General features: G+C 46.3%; 1 protein-coding gene across 1 annotated transcript in view; it reads left to right on the forward strand.

The window, feature by feature from the left end:
• The first annotated feature begins 852 nt into the window (after positions 1–852).
• SPON1 (spondin 1) overlaps positions 853–15,228 on the forward strand; it is a 306,130-nt gene continuing 291,754 nt past the window's right edge. The window contains exon 1 of the mRNA XM_027563341.1: positions 853–1,378. Within this exon, the coding sequence (XP_027419142.1) occupies positions 1,141–1,378 (238 nt within the window). The 5' untranslated portion in view covers positions 853–1,140. The remainder of the gene's footprint in view (positions 1,379–15,228) is intronic.

Genomic DNA, 15,228 nt, shown 5'->3' on the forward strand with positions numbered 1-15,228 from the left:
TAGATCTAAATTTTTTTTTTTCTTTTGATTTTAAAGAGACCATTTTCAGGAATCGCCAAAAGTATTACAAGCCGTAGCACTGTACCTACAGGGGCCAATGGATGAATCATTCTTGCTCCTTTCCATCCATCAGTCTGACCTGTTCCAACACACTATGAGAAGGGCAATAAAGTCAGATAGCCATGGCATCTGACCCTGACTTAACTGGTCAAAAGCCTCAGTTTGCTCCTCTGTAAAATGAATGAAAGTAATGTCACATTTATTCTAGGCAGTGAGAGTGGAGAAGGTGAGCAGATGTAAGTAAACCTCCCAGAATATGGCCATGAACAGAGGTGAATGATAGTCGCTAGTTGGGGCTGACCCTTTGCAACCCCAAGGACTGTAGCCTGCCAGGCTCCTCTGTCAATGGAATTCTCCCAGCAAGAATATAGCAGTGGATTGCCATTTCCTTTTACAGGAGATCTTCCCAATCCAGGGGTTGAACACAGGTCTCCTGCGTTGCAGGCAGATTCTTTACCATCTGAGCCACCAGGGAAGCCTACTATTAAGACACATTTCTTGACTTAAAGACAGGTCAACTTAAAAAGTATCAGCAGATACAGGCTTGACTTTATCTTATAAGCTATAGACAGTACATTAGAATATGGCACAGAGTAGGTGTGCAACAAAAGTTAGTTCTCAGTCTATCCCTCCTTGGAGCACCCGCCTCCATAGGGTCCGCGGGTTGGGGTGGCAGCCTCGTGGTGGCACAGAGCCCGCAGTGTCCCTGGACCCTATGATTTCCTCGCCAGACCCTGGGAATTCAGCGTCGCAAAATAAACACCACCGCGCCGCTAATCGCCAGCTCAGAAACAAAACAGCGCTGCGCTGGGGATCTGGGCAAAATCAGCCCTCCCTCCTCCTCCTCCTTCGCCGCCGCCCTCCCTTCCTCGCGCTGCTCGGCTTGCTCGGCTCTGCTCAGCGCAGCGCAGCTCGGCAGCCGCCAAGCCCAGGCAGCACGGTCTCCAGGTCGCCAGCACCGGCTCGGAGCTCCGCTCCCCGCCTGGGCTCTGCCAGGTCTCGTTTCCGCGGGGACCCCTTCGGGCAGGAGTCGTGCGGCGAGAGCCAGCGGCCAGGGCACAAAGTTGGGGGCCCGCGAGGATGAGGCTGTCCCCGGTGCTCCTGAGGCTGAGCCGGGGTCCAGCGCTGCTGGCCCTGGCGCTGCCCCTGGCGGTGGCGCTGGCCTTCTCCGACGAGACCCTGGACAAAGTGCCCAAGTCAGAGGGCTACTGCAGCCGCATCCTGCGCGTCCAGGGCACGCGGCGTGAGGGCTACACCGAGTTCAGCCTCCGCGTGGAGGGCGACCCCGACTTCTATAAGCCGGGAACCAGCTACCGCGGTAAGTGGCCGGCCGTGGTGTTGGGGGCGCGGGACCTGGCCCCCGGAGGGCGCCGACCGCGCAGTGCCGGAGGAGGGCGCACGGTTCCCAGGCGCACCGTGCCAGCGCAGCCCGCCGAGGGCCCTTCTGTCCTGGATGCCCTATCCTTTTAGCTCCGAGCCAGTGTCCGGCGCCGTCGCGGGGCCGCAGCCAGGAGATGCAGCCCCCAAGTCCGAAGCGCGGTTCCCGGGTGTGGGTCGAAGCTGAGCGACACGTCACTCTGGCCTGGCTTCTACCCCGGCCGGTTCCAGGAGAGCGGTGGCGACTCGCCTTTCTCCAGATCCGTCTCTGGGGTCGAGGGGACCCTGGTTTCTTTTAGTCGGGTCCTAGGCAGGGTGGTGATTCCAGTTTTCCCACTCCCATCCCTGAAGAAGAGGAAACCAGCTTTTCACAGACTGGCCCCCAGTGGGACGGTCATTCCAGCTTCCCCGGACGGATTCCTACAAGAGAAGGGACTTGGGCTTCTCCCCTAACTGGTCCTAAGGCGGGGGGAGGAGAGGAGAAGAGCCCAAAGCTTTTCGGAAGGTTGCCTGGAAAGAACTCCAAATTATTCTTTGACGGTCCCAGGCGAGGGAGAAGACCCTGGATTTCTAGGACAGGCTCCCAGTGGACTGAGAGCTCTAGGTAGTTTCAAACAGGGGAGGGGAATCCAATCAAGACGGAAAGGGAAGCCCAGATTCCTGAGGCCTGCTCCCTGGAGGCCAGAGCTGCTCCCGCAACCCCGAGTCTCAGTACCCGCAGAAAAGCGGTCTCTAAGCTCCTCAGCTGACAGCCGGCTTTCGAGAGCGCAGAGAGGGTATGTCCAAAGCAAGTGAGCGCCTCCCGGGCCTGACAGGCAGCTCGACCAGCACAAACCTGAAGACCCCTGACGCCATGCCCAGAGCCCAGAGCCCCTTTCTTAAGCCGGGTCAGGTCCCCATCCATCTTTTCCCTGCCGTTCTCCAGTCAGGAGCCAGGACATCAGGCAGGGAAGGAAGCCTGCCTAGCCTCACCGGGGGCCCCGTGGGCGGGGAGTGACAGAGCACGTGTCCCTTCACCCCGGGCCCTTCATAGGTCAATTCTGGGGCTAAGCAAGGAAGAGAGGGGCTTTGGGGCACTCGTGGGGCAAACGGGCGCACAGCCACCGCCCTTCCATCCCCACTTTCCCCGTTCCTAAGCGTCGCGAGAGGAAGCTATGGGGGCAACATTGGAGAAAGTTCGGGGTAGTGCCAGCTGGAGCCCGGGTCACACAGGCGGCCAGAACCAGGGACCACCTTTCCCAGAAGGCTTCTCCCATTTTCCTGGGTTTGTGTTCCCGATTCTCTCCGCCTGGAGCTACCCAGAGCGTAGTCCGCTTGTGGACCGGCTCTATGCCTGGCGGGTAGCCCTTGCAAGCCCGCACGGCTAGGAGGGGTGGGGGGTACTCGGCGCGGAAGGATGGGGGTGGGGTGGAGGACACCGAGCCCGGCCCCCAGGGAGCTGGCAGCGGGTTGGCCGGCTGCCCAGCAAGCCAAACCTACATGCGGTCGCAGCCTCTTCCCCCAAGCTGGGAAACAGCCAGTCCTCTCCGTGGACTGGAGGGAAGTGGGCGTAACCCCACTGACCTCTTCAGCCCTCCCCCAAACCGAGGACCTGAGTTCTCTGAGAAAACTGCCTCAGCTCCACGTGGCAGCGAAAGAGGTGGCTCCGCAGTCAGTCCCGGGTTTAGTAGCTGTGTGACCTTGTACAAGTCCTTTAATTTCTCGGATCCTGTTTCCCAGTTATTGAAAACAGATGTTTGTCTAGCTACCCTGGGCGGTCTTAGGGAGTAAATGAGTGCATAAAGATGAGCGTGCCTGAGGTACAGTGGGTTCCCAGTATATATTAGTTTGAGTTGTCTTTGAGGCCCAAATGGTTTAATAATGGAGGGATGTGCACGGTCAGGTTCATTTTGTTTCTGCCACGTGTGTGTGTTTAAAAGTAGGTTTTTTCTGCACTCCTTCAAGCCAGTCTACCAGTGGATGCCAGTTACCTGGTGCTCATGAAATAATTGAATGAGTGAGTGCATGAATGGTTTCTCCTTATTAGGAGGCTTGCTTAAGACTATTACTAGTTTAGGATCAGGAGAATTTCTTTTGGGGATAATCGAGGCTAGCCTGCAGCCCAAGGGTCCTACTGGGTCTCTATTCCCACATGAATCCTCCCAGTTTGGCTGAGCACTGGCAGTGAGGGATCCCAGCACTGAGACAGAGATGCATCTGGGATTCACATGAACAGAGGGGTTCCATGATGGCCTAAGTATCCATGGACAGCAGGTGAAAACTGGGACTAGACTTTCACCTTATAGGTTATGCCAGCCTACAATGTTAGTCTTCAACTGTGATGCCCGACTCAGGCTGTTGGTGGGCAATCATCTTACCTCTTTTCTGGTGGCTGAGAGATCTTGCAAGAAAGATCTTGCAGGAACCAGGCTAATACCTTCTGAGTCAATACTTCGGATTAGCAAACCTGATTCCGCCACTCAAAGTTAGGAAGAAAAGGGCACTGGCCTGGTTTGTGACGTTTTCTGTTGGCTCATACTTTCTTAGAATAGTTACGTTAGAAGTAAATCTAATACATTCTGCTCTGGGTATTGACTTAGGGCTGTGGAAATTAACATTCCCCTGGTGTTCTGTTTGCTTTTTTTATTTTTTACTGAATTAGGGCCCCTCACAATCTTTGGAATCAATGGCCTGTTTTCCTGCCTCAAACCTTTGTCCTCGGGATTCTAGTTTATCCCCACAGAGCTTCCACTCTCCATGCCCCTACTCCCACCCTCCCATCTCAGCATATCGTTTAGATTTTCTAGACTGGAGTAAAATGGTCACTATTGAAAAAAAAAAATTGAAACATGGGGTTTCTTCTCAACAGTCAGGATCCAATTGAGATGATGATTCAGCCTTTTCCCAAGTTGTTAGCACTATATTGACTGCCTCCTCTCTCCCACATCTCTACCCTCCCTCCCTCTTCCCCTCAATACCACTCCCTCTGCAATAATTGTGCTTTAGAAGGCTCTGAAAGGCTTGCTCTGTTTCTGACCATGGCCTCCTTTGAAAAAGAGATTACAGTGATTAAAAATAACAAGTTGAGGATCCTCAAGGGGCTTCCCTTATAGGAGGACAATTTGCAGGACCAGTCATTCCCAGATCACAATTTCAAGCCAAATAGAAGAAAATCAGCTGAAATGTTCAAGAATTGATTGAAAATAAGAGACTCTTTTGTCTGTCCAAATGTCTGTTTATTAGGAAAATAAAGCCAGACCCTGGCTAATGAGAGTGGCTTTTCCTAGATGCTCTTTAAAGGGGAATTTCAAGGAACTTGATGGGGAAAGAATGTCCAGGCGAGATTTCAAAAGCTTGTCCAGCATAATTAAGGGATTTATTCTAAACAGGGAGGTTTGGAGACCTCCAAAGCTGCTTTGCCTTCTCTTTCTTTCTCTCACTCTGAGGCACACACTGCCATAAGAATGTGTGTCCCAGAGTGTCCCATCTCCACCTGGTAGAAAGAACACAGGCTTTGATGTTGGCTGGGTCTGTTTCCACTCTGGCTCAGTCACATAGCCACTGTGTGACCACAGGCAGGCCACTTTACCTTTCTGAGCCACAGTTTCTCCACCTGTAAAATGAGCCAGCTTCTCCCACCGTCCTAGTGTAGCTGTGAGAATTAGAAATAATCCATGTCAAAAGAAACTGTCATACAGTAGGATATATTATATATATACACACATGCACACACATACATACACACATAAATATAATGCTGTGAGATCATTATTTATTTTGGAAATAGAAAAATACTTGGCAGCTAACACTGGATGAGACATTGTGTTAAGTGCTTCCTACTCATCTCACATATTCCTTCCTGTACTTTGGGTCAATTTACTATTTTTATTTTACAGATGAGGACACTAAGCCTCAATAATCAGTGGAGTAAGGATACAAACTAAGGGATGTCTAACTGCTAAATCTGTACTCTTAACTAGTTTTCTATACTGACTCAATAAAACGAATTAGTGGAATGAATTCACCCAGCTACCCTCAGTCTTCTGGGTGGTGTGTCTTTGTTGAAGGAAAACAGCAACAACAAATCAAGATAATAACTGACATATCTTGGGACACTAAGTCTGAAGTGATGGGTCCTTATTTACATTTGCTTTTTTTCTTCTTGTGGATTTCAGTATTGCATTTGCCCATAAGCCAAAGGATTAATTTAGAAACATGAAGAAACTTGCCAGACTTTGGCCAATTCCTTTTGTTTGTGGGGACAGAAACAAATTGAAAAGAGAAAAACCTTAATTTGACTCTTGTTTTATTTTTACATGCAGATATTATATTACCATGTCGGTAAAATTATATGTTTGAAAAGTATATACATAGAATATGAAAAACTTAAGCTGGATGAGGTCTTTTAAATAAACTTTGTACGTAGTGGTTTTTTAGAATTAAGCACTGCTGATGATATTGTAATTATTTATAAGTGACTCTCTTGTTTCCTTTTTTCTTTTTATTATATAACTTTAATTTTTAACTTTTGCTCTCTTTTTATAAGTATTCAAATCAATAATAAAAATTAAAAAGATGTATACATATATAAATGCTTAATTGTTGTGGGGCTTGTTCCTTTGAGTTTGATGATACACAAAAGTCAGAGCATACAAAAAATGAAAGCATATAAATTGAAATTTTTCAAGGTTTAAAACTTGAGTACTTACCTGTACAAGTTAAGTTGTCCTTCTCCAGCTGGCTGACTGAACTGGAACAAGAGATTATAATTGTTGGTATGTTCACAAACATGCTGTTTGCTTATTATACATAGAATGACAGATGTAGATCAATACCAATTTCTGTAGAGGAAAAAACTTTAGCCATCTTGTATTAATCAGGATACAGGCTAAGTTCATTACAAAAAGACCAGAAAATACAATATTTTAAATGAGAAGTAATGCTGGGAAAGATTGAGGGCAGGAGGAGAAGGGGATGACAGAGGATGAGATGGTTGGATGGCATCACTGACTCAATGGACATGGGTTTGGGTGGACTCCGGGAGCTGGTGATGGACAGGGAGGCCTGGCGTGTTGTGGTTCAAGGGGTCTCAAAGAGTTGGACACAACTGAGTGACTGAAATGAAATGGAAAGTCCATGATGATGGGCAGTTTGCTCCACGTGTCTACCCAGGAACCCAGGTTCCTTCTGTCTTGTTGCTCTGCTTCTTTTAGCACTCTACAGCCCAGAAGTAGCCACAAGTCACAGTACCTGAAACATGGCTAGTCCAAATTAAGCTGTGCTATACATGTAAGACACACACTGGTTGTTGAATAATTAGTATTAGAAAAATAATAAACTTCTTGTTAACAATATTTTGTATTGATAACATGTTGAAATGATAATTGTTGTTGTTTAGTTGCTAAGTCATGTCCAACTCGACCGCATGGACTGTAGGCCACCTGACTCCTTTGTTCATGCGATTTTCTGGGCAAGAACACTGGAGTGGGTTGCCATTTCCTTCTCCAGGGAATCTTCCTGACCCAGGGATTGAACCTGCATCTCCTGCTTGGCAGGCAGAATCTTTGTACCACTGAGCCACCAGGGAAGCCCCAATAATTGCATATGCAGGCTAAATAAAATATAGTTAAAATTAATTTTACTTATTTTTCATTTGTTTCTGCCGTTGCTGCTGCTAAGTCGCTTCAGTCGTGTCCAACTCTGTGTGACCCCATAGACGGCAGCCCACCAGGCTCACCCATCCCTGGGATTCTCTAGGCAAGAACACTGGAGTGGATTGCCATTCCCTTCTCCAATGCATGAAAGTGAAAAGTGAAAGTGAAGTCGCTCAGTCATGCCTGACTCCTAGTGACCCCATGGACTGCAGCCCACCAGGCTCCTCCATCCATGGGATTTTCCAGGCAAAAGTACTGGAGTGGGGTGCCATTGCCTTCTCTGTCATTTGTTTCTACTGGACACTTATTAACAAGTAAAATGAATTTCCCCTGGAAAAATAATGTCTCACATTCTCTTACTCAGTGACAGGTCATCTAGGTGACCTGTCTGTTTCTCAATGGCGTGTGAATCAGTAAAGGGAAGGAGTGTTGGAGCGTGTGTGTGTGTGTGTGTGTGTGTGTGTGTGTGTGTGTGTGTGTGTTTGCATGTGATGTGCTGATAGGGTTCATACCGAGAAGAAAAAAGGGGTCAATATGTCAGAGTAGCTTGTCTGTCTCACCCTCTTCCTCAGTAAAGGAGGAAGCAGCCAAGGAAAGAAAGGAAGAGGAAGAAGTTGGTAAAGCAAGAAAATGAAAGAGAGGGAGAGGAAAAAAGAGAAGAGGGGGAAGAAGAAAGAGAGGAAGGGGAAAGGAGGAAAGAAAAACTTCACTGGGATATACACTTAGAATGAAAAAGAACGAATTTACATTTTTTTAGAGTTTAAAAGTCTTAATGAAGAATATCATTTTCATCCTCTTAATGGATAATTTCCCTCAAATCAGACCCCATTGATCTGGTATTGTTTTATTAAGATTAATTTTAAAATAAGTGCTCTTAATTTGCTATGGAATTTACTAAATTTTCTGATGTCAAAGTTTTTAATTGATATAGTTGATTTACAATGTTGTTAGTTTAAGGTGTACAACATGGTGAATCTATATATGCATATATTCTACATATATTCTATATATACATACATGTGTTTTTTTCAAGAGAAGAGTCCTATCTTACTTGAGGGTTAGATTCAAGAGTCATTATGGAAAGCAAAAATCACATAAGTGAAAATTACTCCTTACAAATCCTTTGCAATTGTACATAAATGATCACATGGATACTAGATTCAAACTAGCCTTATTTATGTGTCCCTGCAGATAGTTTTGTTAGTGGGGAATAGAAACATACTGATATTTCTCAGGAAGTCCAGCATCTACTTTTCCCTCCAACATTGGAAGAGACCAGTGTTTCCTTGGTTGAATACTGTACAAAACCATTGGTTTGCTCGTCCTTAGACACTGACGTGACAAGTACGAAATACTCACCATCTGATGAACGGAGAGAACCAAGAGCCCCAGCTCATGCTCACTCAGGCATGTGAATACATGTATGTGCATGAGTGAGCATGAAGTGGCAAGTGGCCCAAATGATCTCAAGTATTATTTCCTCTCTCTGTTTGTAATCTGATGGTGTGCAATTGTGTCTGATTCCAGTCACATGCACTTCTCTGGAGCACCTGTGTCAGAGAGCTCACCATGTCACACAAAGCTTTCTGTGGGGCTGGCTAGCTCTTGCTGATTTAAAGTTTCCCGTTTTTACGGGGTGTCTTGGCTGGGCTGGAGTTGAGGCTAGGATAGGAAGAGTAAGCAGTTAGGTAACACCCCAAGAAGGCCTTTTTGAGCTCTACATAGACAAGGCTTCTAACTTTCAGAGTACTCAAAACTGCCATGAAAAGTTCAGGGAAACTTTAAACAGGGGCCCGCTCACATCCACTGATTTGCTGGGGTCCAGGAGACCCATAGGAAATAACCTGGATCCTGTCTACTGTTGTAGTTCCGATATTTGAAAACACAGACCAGGTGGCGGGGGGAAGGACAGGGAAGGCCCACAAAACACTGTGTGGGGGGATGGGGTGGATGCAACAGTGGGAAGACCTGAATTCTTGGCGCTATAGGAAGCTCTTCTGAGGCTTCTCCTCTTCTGCTCTTCTTCCTTTTCCCCCTCTCCTTCTCTCTCTCCATTTTCTTTTCCTCCTCTTCTTTCTGTACCTCCTCCTCACAGCAGCAACCCTGCCCTTTGAATTTCCCAAATACACCAAGCTCATTTCCACCCCAGGGCCTTTGTATATGTTCTTCTCCATGCCTAGAATGCCCTCCCCCTGATCTTTCTATGGCTCACTCTGTCTTTTATGTCTCAGCTCAGATGTCATCTCTTTAAAGAGGCTTCTCTGACTACCAATTTATGGTCCCCATTACTTTTGCCTGGTTTTATTTTCTTCATAGCCCTGAACCACTCTCTGAAATGATCTTGTTTATCCCCTGCTTCCTCAAGCTAGAATACAAGCTTTATGAGAGCAAAGACTTGTCCTTTCTTATTGGCTACTTTATTGCCAGCACCCAGAACATTGTGTGGCCCTCACAGGCACTAAATCATTATTTATAGAAAAATGAAAGTGTTGTTAAAATCCCAAGAACCCCTCTAAGAGAGAGATGTGAGATCTCCCTCTAAGAGAGCTGGATAGAAGGAAGGGACAGCATTTTTCCCTCTGCCAGACAGAGGTGAGGCCAAGGGATGGGGACAGATGGCAAGGATCTCCAGGCGGTGGCAGCAGAGAGAGAGGATGCTCAGTGCCCTGGGGGTATTGGCTGGAGCCTGAGGGCTGGCAGATGGTCTGGGTCCAGGGTGAAGGCTGTTGGAAGGGAAGGACTGGCAGTCCTGTGCACGGTGGAAAGCGGGATTGTTGATGGCTCAGAGGTGAGGAGCACACAGACAGCAGGCAAGAGAGCAAAGGGAAGCAGCTGCCAGCCTCAGATGCTGACTCTGACTACCTGGAGAAGAGGGCACAGGGGATTGTTGAGCCCTCAGACCTAGACACCAGTTATTAAAGTGACTTTCCCTGAAATCAGCACTTTGTGGAGTCATTTGCATGGTTTCTAAACCTAGCTATGCGTCAGAATCACTTGAAAAGCTAAATACAAACACACACACACACACACATATATATATATATCTTCACTGGCCCCACCCTAACAAAAGGTTGGATTCCAGAAATCTATATCCTTTCTATCTTTTTTTAAAGCAAGATGATGAGACACAAAGAGAAGGTGGCGACTTCCCTGTGATTGTGCTTCCCCATCCCCATGTCTCCAAGCCCTACCCCCAGCCTCCTAGTCCCACATACTTTAGCACCAGGTCACTTCACGGCCCTGTCCTGTTACTGTCAACACAGTGGCCAGTGGCATGTCCTTAAAACCGATGACACAGTGGTGGCATTCCCCTGCCTTGGCTGTGAAGTGGTGGGAGGGAAGGGCTGTGAGCTTCCTCTAGGTGACAACACTCACAGATGAGCGGTGCCTGAGCCAGGATGGACTGCATCGTAGTGTACATCTCAGCAGCCAGAGACTGCCTGACGTGTAACTTCTGCTCTTCGTTTGGGGCCTGGCTTTTGGAGTCCAGCAAAGTAAGGTCTCCCTTGGCCATATGGCAGACCTTGAGGTGTCTGTGGAGAAACAGCTGTCATAAGTTCTGATTAAATTGCTTGTTTCTTCAACCGTTCTTTGTAGGACCCTGTTTCTTATTCCCTGCACCTTAGACTCCAGATGTGCTCTGATAGGGAGGGAACATGGTGGAAGGATTATCTCCCCTGTTCTGGACACTGTGTTTGTGTTAAGCTTGCCAGGTCTCGTGTTTGCTGTTTTGGCAGCTGTGTCATACTCTGGAATCACACTGAGCTTGCAGCCAGCAAAAAATTCCTGAGATTTGATGGGAAGGCTGGCTGCCCTCCTTTCCCTGGACTAGTGAAACTAGTCCTTGAATATCAGCTTTGACATGATTCCCTATTAGACTTAGTCCAGCATGTTTGAGCCCATCCTGCTAGCTGTCAACCATTTATGAATCTGGATTCTGTCACTGAGTGACCTATTCACATAATCTAATTTTGGATCATCCACAATTTTGACAAGCAAGCCTTAGAAGTCTTTGTCTAAGAAGTTGGTAAGAAAGATGAGCAGGTCAGGGCTTAGGACAGAGCATTCTGACCTGCCTTAAAATCTTTCTCTAAAAAGCTGACATCCAATTAAAATAGCTTGAAAGTCAACCAATCTTCTGTTACCTCAATGGCATTTGAATACTAACTGCCACCCTGCTGGTCAACCACCTCAGTTTAGTTACAGATACTGTTTCTTTAGCTTGTTAATGAATCTTACAGTCTAGGTCGAATTATTTTCTTTCTTTGCTCCCAAATTAGTCCAGAGTCTTTCCACTGCAAGTAACAGGAACAAAGTCTAACTAAAGCAAAAATAGAATTATTGAGCCCTATATTTGGAAAGTCCAAGGGTGGATCTGGCTTCAGGTTTAAATGGACCTAGGGACTTAAACAAAGTTCTCTCTCTTTCTCTTTTTCTCTCCCTTTTCCTTTCCTCTCCATTGTTCCCAGTCCCTTTTTTTTTTTTTGCCTTCTCTCTCCTTCCATCCTTTATCTCTTGGCTGCATTTTTATGTGTTGACACAGTTTTTCTTACTGCAGATAAACTTTCTCTAGGGAATGCCAGGGAAGGTAACTGTTAACAACCTTCAGCGAAAAGTCTTTCAATCAGTTCTGTAAGTGAAAGAAAAGTGCTTTTCCCTTTAATTCCAAACTGAAAAATTCCAGGGAAGGGTTCTGATAGGTCACATACCCAGGGGAATGGGAAACATTACAATATGGAGGTAAATTGCTTCTGTGTCACTTCTGTGACTTGATAGTTCAGGAGGGAGAAGGGTGACAGTGATTGCAGCCCCAAAGATTACATGGTCAGGGGAAAGGGAGATGCAGGTGTCTTCGACAGCATGTGTTAGAATTTCCTTCCCTAGTCTGAATCCCCAGCTGCATTCTCTTGGCTAATATATCTCTGATTCCTCAGGCGCATCCTTCCCATCCATTCCTCTTCCCATCTACATATTGGTAAGCTCAGGACCCATTCACCTGGCCCCCAGCTATTCCACAGTGAGGGAGCATATGGGGGAAAGAATGAACTTCTGTTGAGTTGTTGCAATGTACTTTGTATACCGTATCTCCTTTAGTCTTTATGACAAATGCATGAACTGATAGTGATGATCCCTCTTTTAGAGAGGGGAGGAAACTCATTTATCTTTAAATATATTTTATTAGCAAAATTTATAAATACTTCACATTATAAACATTCATTAATTAGTTGTCATAATAACAATATAAATACTATTAGTGCCATTTTACAGGAGATTGTCAGCTGAGATAATGAGAAGTTAAATAATCAGCCCAAGGTAACACGTAGAAAGCAGAGGGCATGGCAACCCACTACAGTGTTCTTGCCTGGAGAATTCCCATGGGCAGAGGAGCCTGGTGAGCTACAGTCCATGGGGTCCCAAAGAGTCAGACACAACAAGTGACTAAGCACAGAACAGCAACATATAGAAAACAGGAATTTGAACCCCGATCTGTTAGCTACATCCATTATACATCCATATCTACAGCCCTTAAAACCTTAAATATGCATGATCTTTAGTTTTGAATGGGAGGGAGTTCATCTCTCCCTGGGAATGTTGGGAGCATTCATTGAGGAAGATCACCCAAGAGAACAGAATAAGCCAACCCCACCCCATGACTTGCTCACCCTTGCTCACCCAGGATTTGTAATCCTGCCATCGTATTTGCCAACCTGTCAGCAGCATCTTCTCCTGCCTACTCCTGGCGAGGTGGGCTGAACTGCCAGTTTCTAAGTGAGGCATGTGAGTCACAGCTGCCCAGAGCTCCACAAGTCGTGCAGAATCAGGACGGGACCACCATAGCTAATGCAGTCCTCCAGCAGTCCTTACAGCCAGCCCCACGTTACAAGTTAAGGCGGCAGCTCGAGTTCATTGTTGCTGATATGTGGGGCGTGAAGACTGGGCATCTCAGGAACACAGAGCAGGTGGATGGCAGTGGCTGGCCTTGCAGTGGAACTGGAATCTGGTTCAAGATCTTCTCATTGACGTTGGGACTGGAAGGGTCAGAAGCCCAGAGGTAAGGTGGGGAGAGTGGCCTAGACAAGATCCAGTAATGACAACGGGCATAGCAGATGCACTGAGGTTGATATTAGAGGGTTGACAAGACAACATTTGAAAGGCCAGAAGGTTCTTTGGGAGTTAGGTGGGACTGGAGTTTTCATATACTTAGGAAGGGAGAACTCCACCTTAGGTGGAGATCTGAGGCCAGGCCCCAGTGTGCAGCATCACATATAAACAAGTCCTCATATAAACAAGGCAGGCCAGAGAGGCCCTTGCCACTGAGCTGGTTTTTAGGGAAAGGTTGTAATCCGTCTTCCAGCCTGGTTTTCCTAAAACATAAATTAATATGACATTCCCCAACTCAAACCCTCCATTGTGTTCTTGTCACCTCCAGAGTGGTATCCACACTTGTTAGCAACACTTTAAAGATGTTTCAAAACATGTGAAATGTCATGTATGAAACGAGACGCCAGTCCAGGTTCAATGCACGATGCTGGATGCTTGGGACTGGTGCACTGGGACGACCCAGAGGGATGGTATGGGGAGGGAGGAGGGAGGAGGGTTCAGGATGGATAAAAAAAAATAAAAATAAAAAAAATAAAGATGTTTCAAAGATGCTTCTCCTCTTACTCTCCTAGCCTCTTATAATATCTTCCCTTCCAGCTCGCAACAAATAAAATACAGAATTACTTCTAGTTTCCAAAGCCAAAGCTGGCCCACCATGCCTCTCCCTCTCTCTGAGATGCTGTTGTTCCTCTTGTCCACTGGACAAACTCCTATATATCATTTAATTTGCAGGTCAAATGCCCTTCCTCCACGGTGCTGCTTCTGCTAAGTCACTTCAGTCATGTCTGATTCTGTGCGACCCCATGACTCACCTTTAACTCCCCCCGTAGACTCAGATGTTCCCTCCTCTGGGATCCCAGAGCACGTCACTCATACATCGATAACACCCATCATATAAAAATACCTGCCAATGCAGCCTTTTCTCCCAGCTCTTAGACTGTGTGCTCCTAGAAGGCAGAGGCTAGGTCTTTTCTCGGTGTGTCTCTAGAGACGTAGTTCAAGACAAAATGGGTCTGTGTTCTCAGAAAGTGTACAAGTTACTAGAAGAGACCAGCATTTAACAAATAACTCACAAATATTTAATTGAGATTGGGTGAGAAGTATTCAAGGGGGGAAAAAAGTGTGTTGAAAGGCTATATTGTGTGGGGTTAGGAGGGGCTGAGTGGCCATAATAAGGCTCACTCTCTAGGGTGTGAGGAGCTGCAAAAAGACTCAATTATAAAGACTTATCCAAACCTGCACAGAACCTGGCCTGTGACTATCAGCCCCAAAGACAATGATCTCCACCTCAGTCCTCTCAGTGGTCGTCCATTGTCACCTACTAGTTTTTCTCTGGAGACTCAGCCTCTGGAGATTGACCCTGAGGACCAGCTTTTTAAAACTCATTGTTGGTTAATCAGCTTGCTGAGTGTCATGATCTTTATGATCATCATCATCATTTCGGTCATCATCTTCATTCCCAACATCACCAAGACCACCATTATCATCCTTTACAATTTTGAATCCTTTATATATATGCCAGGCTCTGTGGTAAATGTTTATTTAGTCATCTTTACATTCCTAAAGAAAGATAATATCATTAACCCCATTTTTTAAAAATGAGTATCAGGGAGGTTAAATAAGATCATATACTTATTAAGTGGTAGCTCTGGGACTGTAATCTGAAATCTTTGCTTTTAACCAGTTCCCTGTATATGCTCACAGAGTGGCTCCAAATGGACTTTAAAATTTTTTTTATTTTAATCCTTCATAAGCTTTTTTCTTTAATATCCTGGGTCTCTTAATGACCTCTCTCGGGAAGCACTTGGGAGGAGTCATTAGAAGATGCTATTATTTATTGCCAAGCAGTTGTCTTCAGTCAATACTGGGACTCAGAACACGCTGCACATTTGTTCCTTTGAGGAGTCGTATAATGGGGCTCACTAGAGGGACGGGGATCTCCTCTCTTCCTTCAAATTACAGAGTGTAACACAGTCATAACCACTGATAATTATGGCTTGAAACACCAACTGCAGCCTCCAGAGCCTCCATCTTCTGGACTGTATTCAATAAGGTA

Source organism: Bos indicus x Bos taurus, chromosome 15 (assembly GCF_003369695.1).
Source record: "Bos indicus x Bos taurus breed Angus x Brahman F1 hybrid chromosome 15, Bos_hybrid_MaternalHap_v2.0, whole genome shotgun sequence".
In the NCBI taxonomy this organism is placed as follows: Eukaryota; Metazoa; Chordata; class Mammalia; order Artiodactyla; family Bovidae; genus Bos; species Bos indicus x Bos taurus.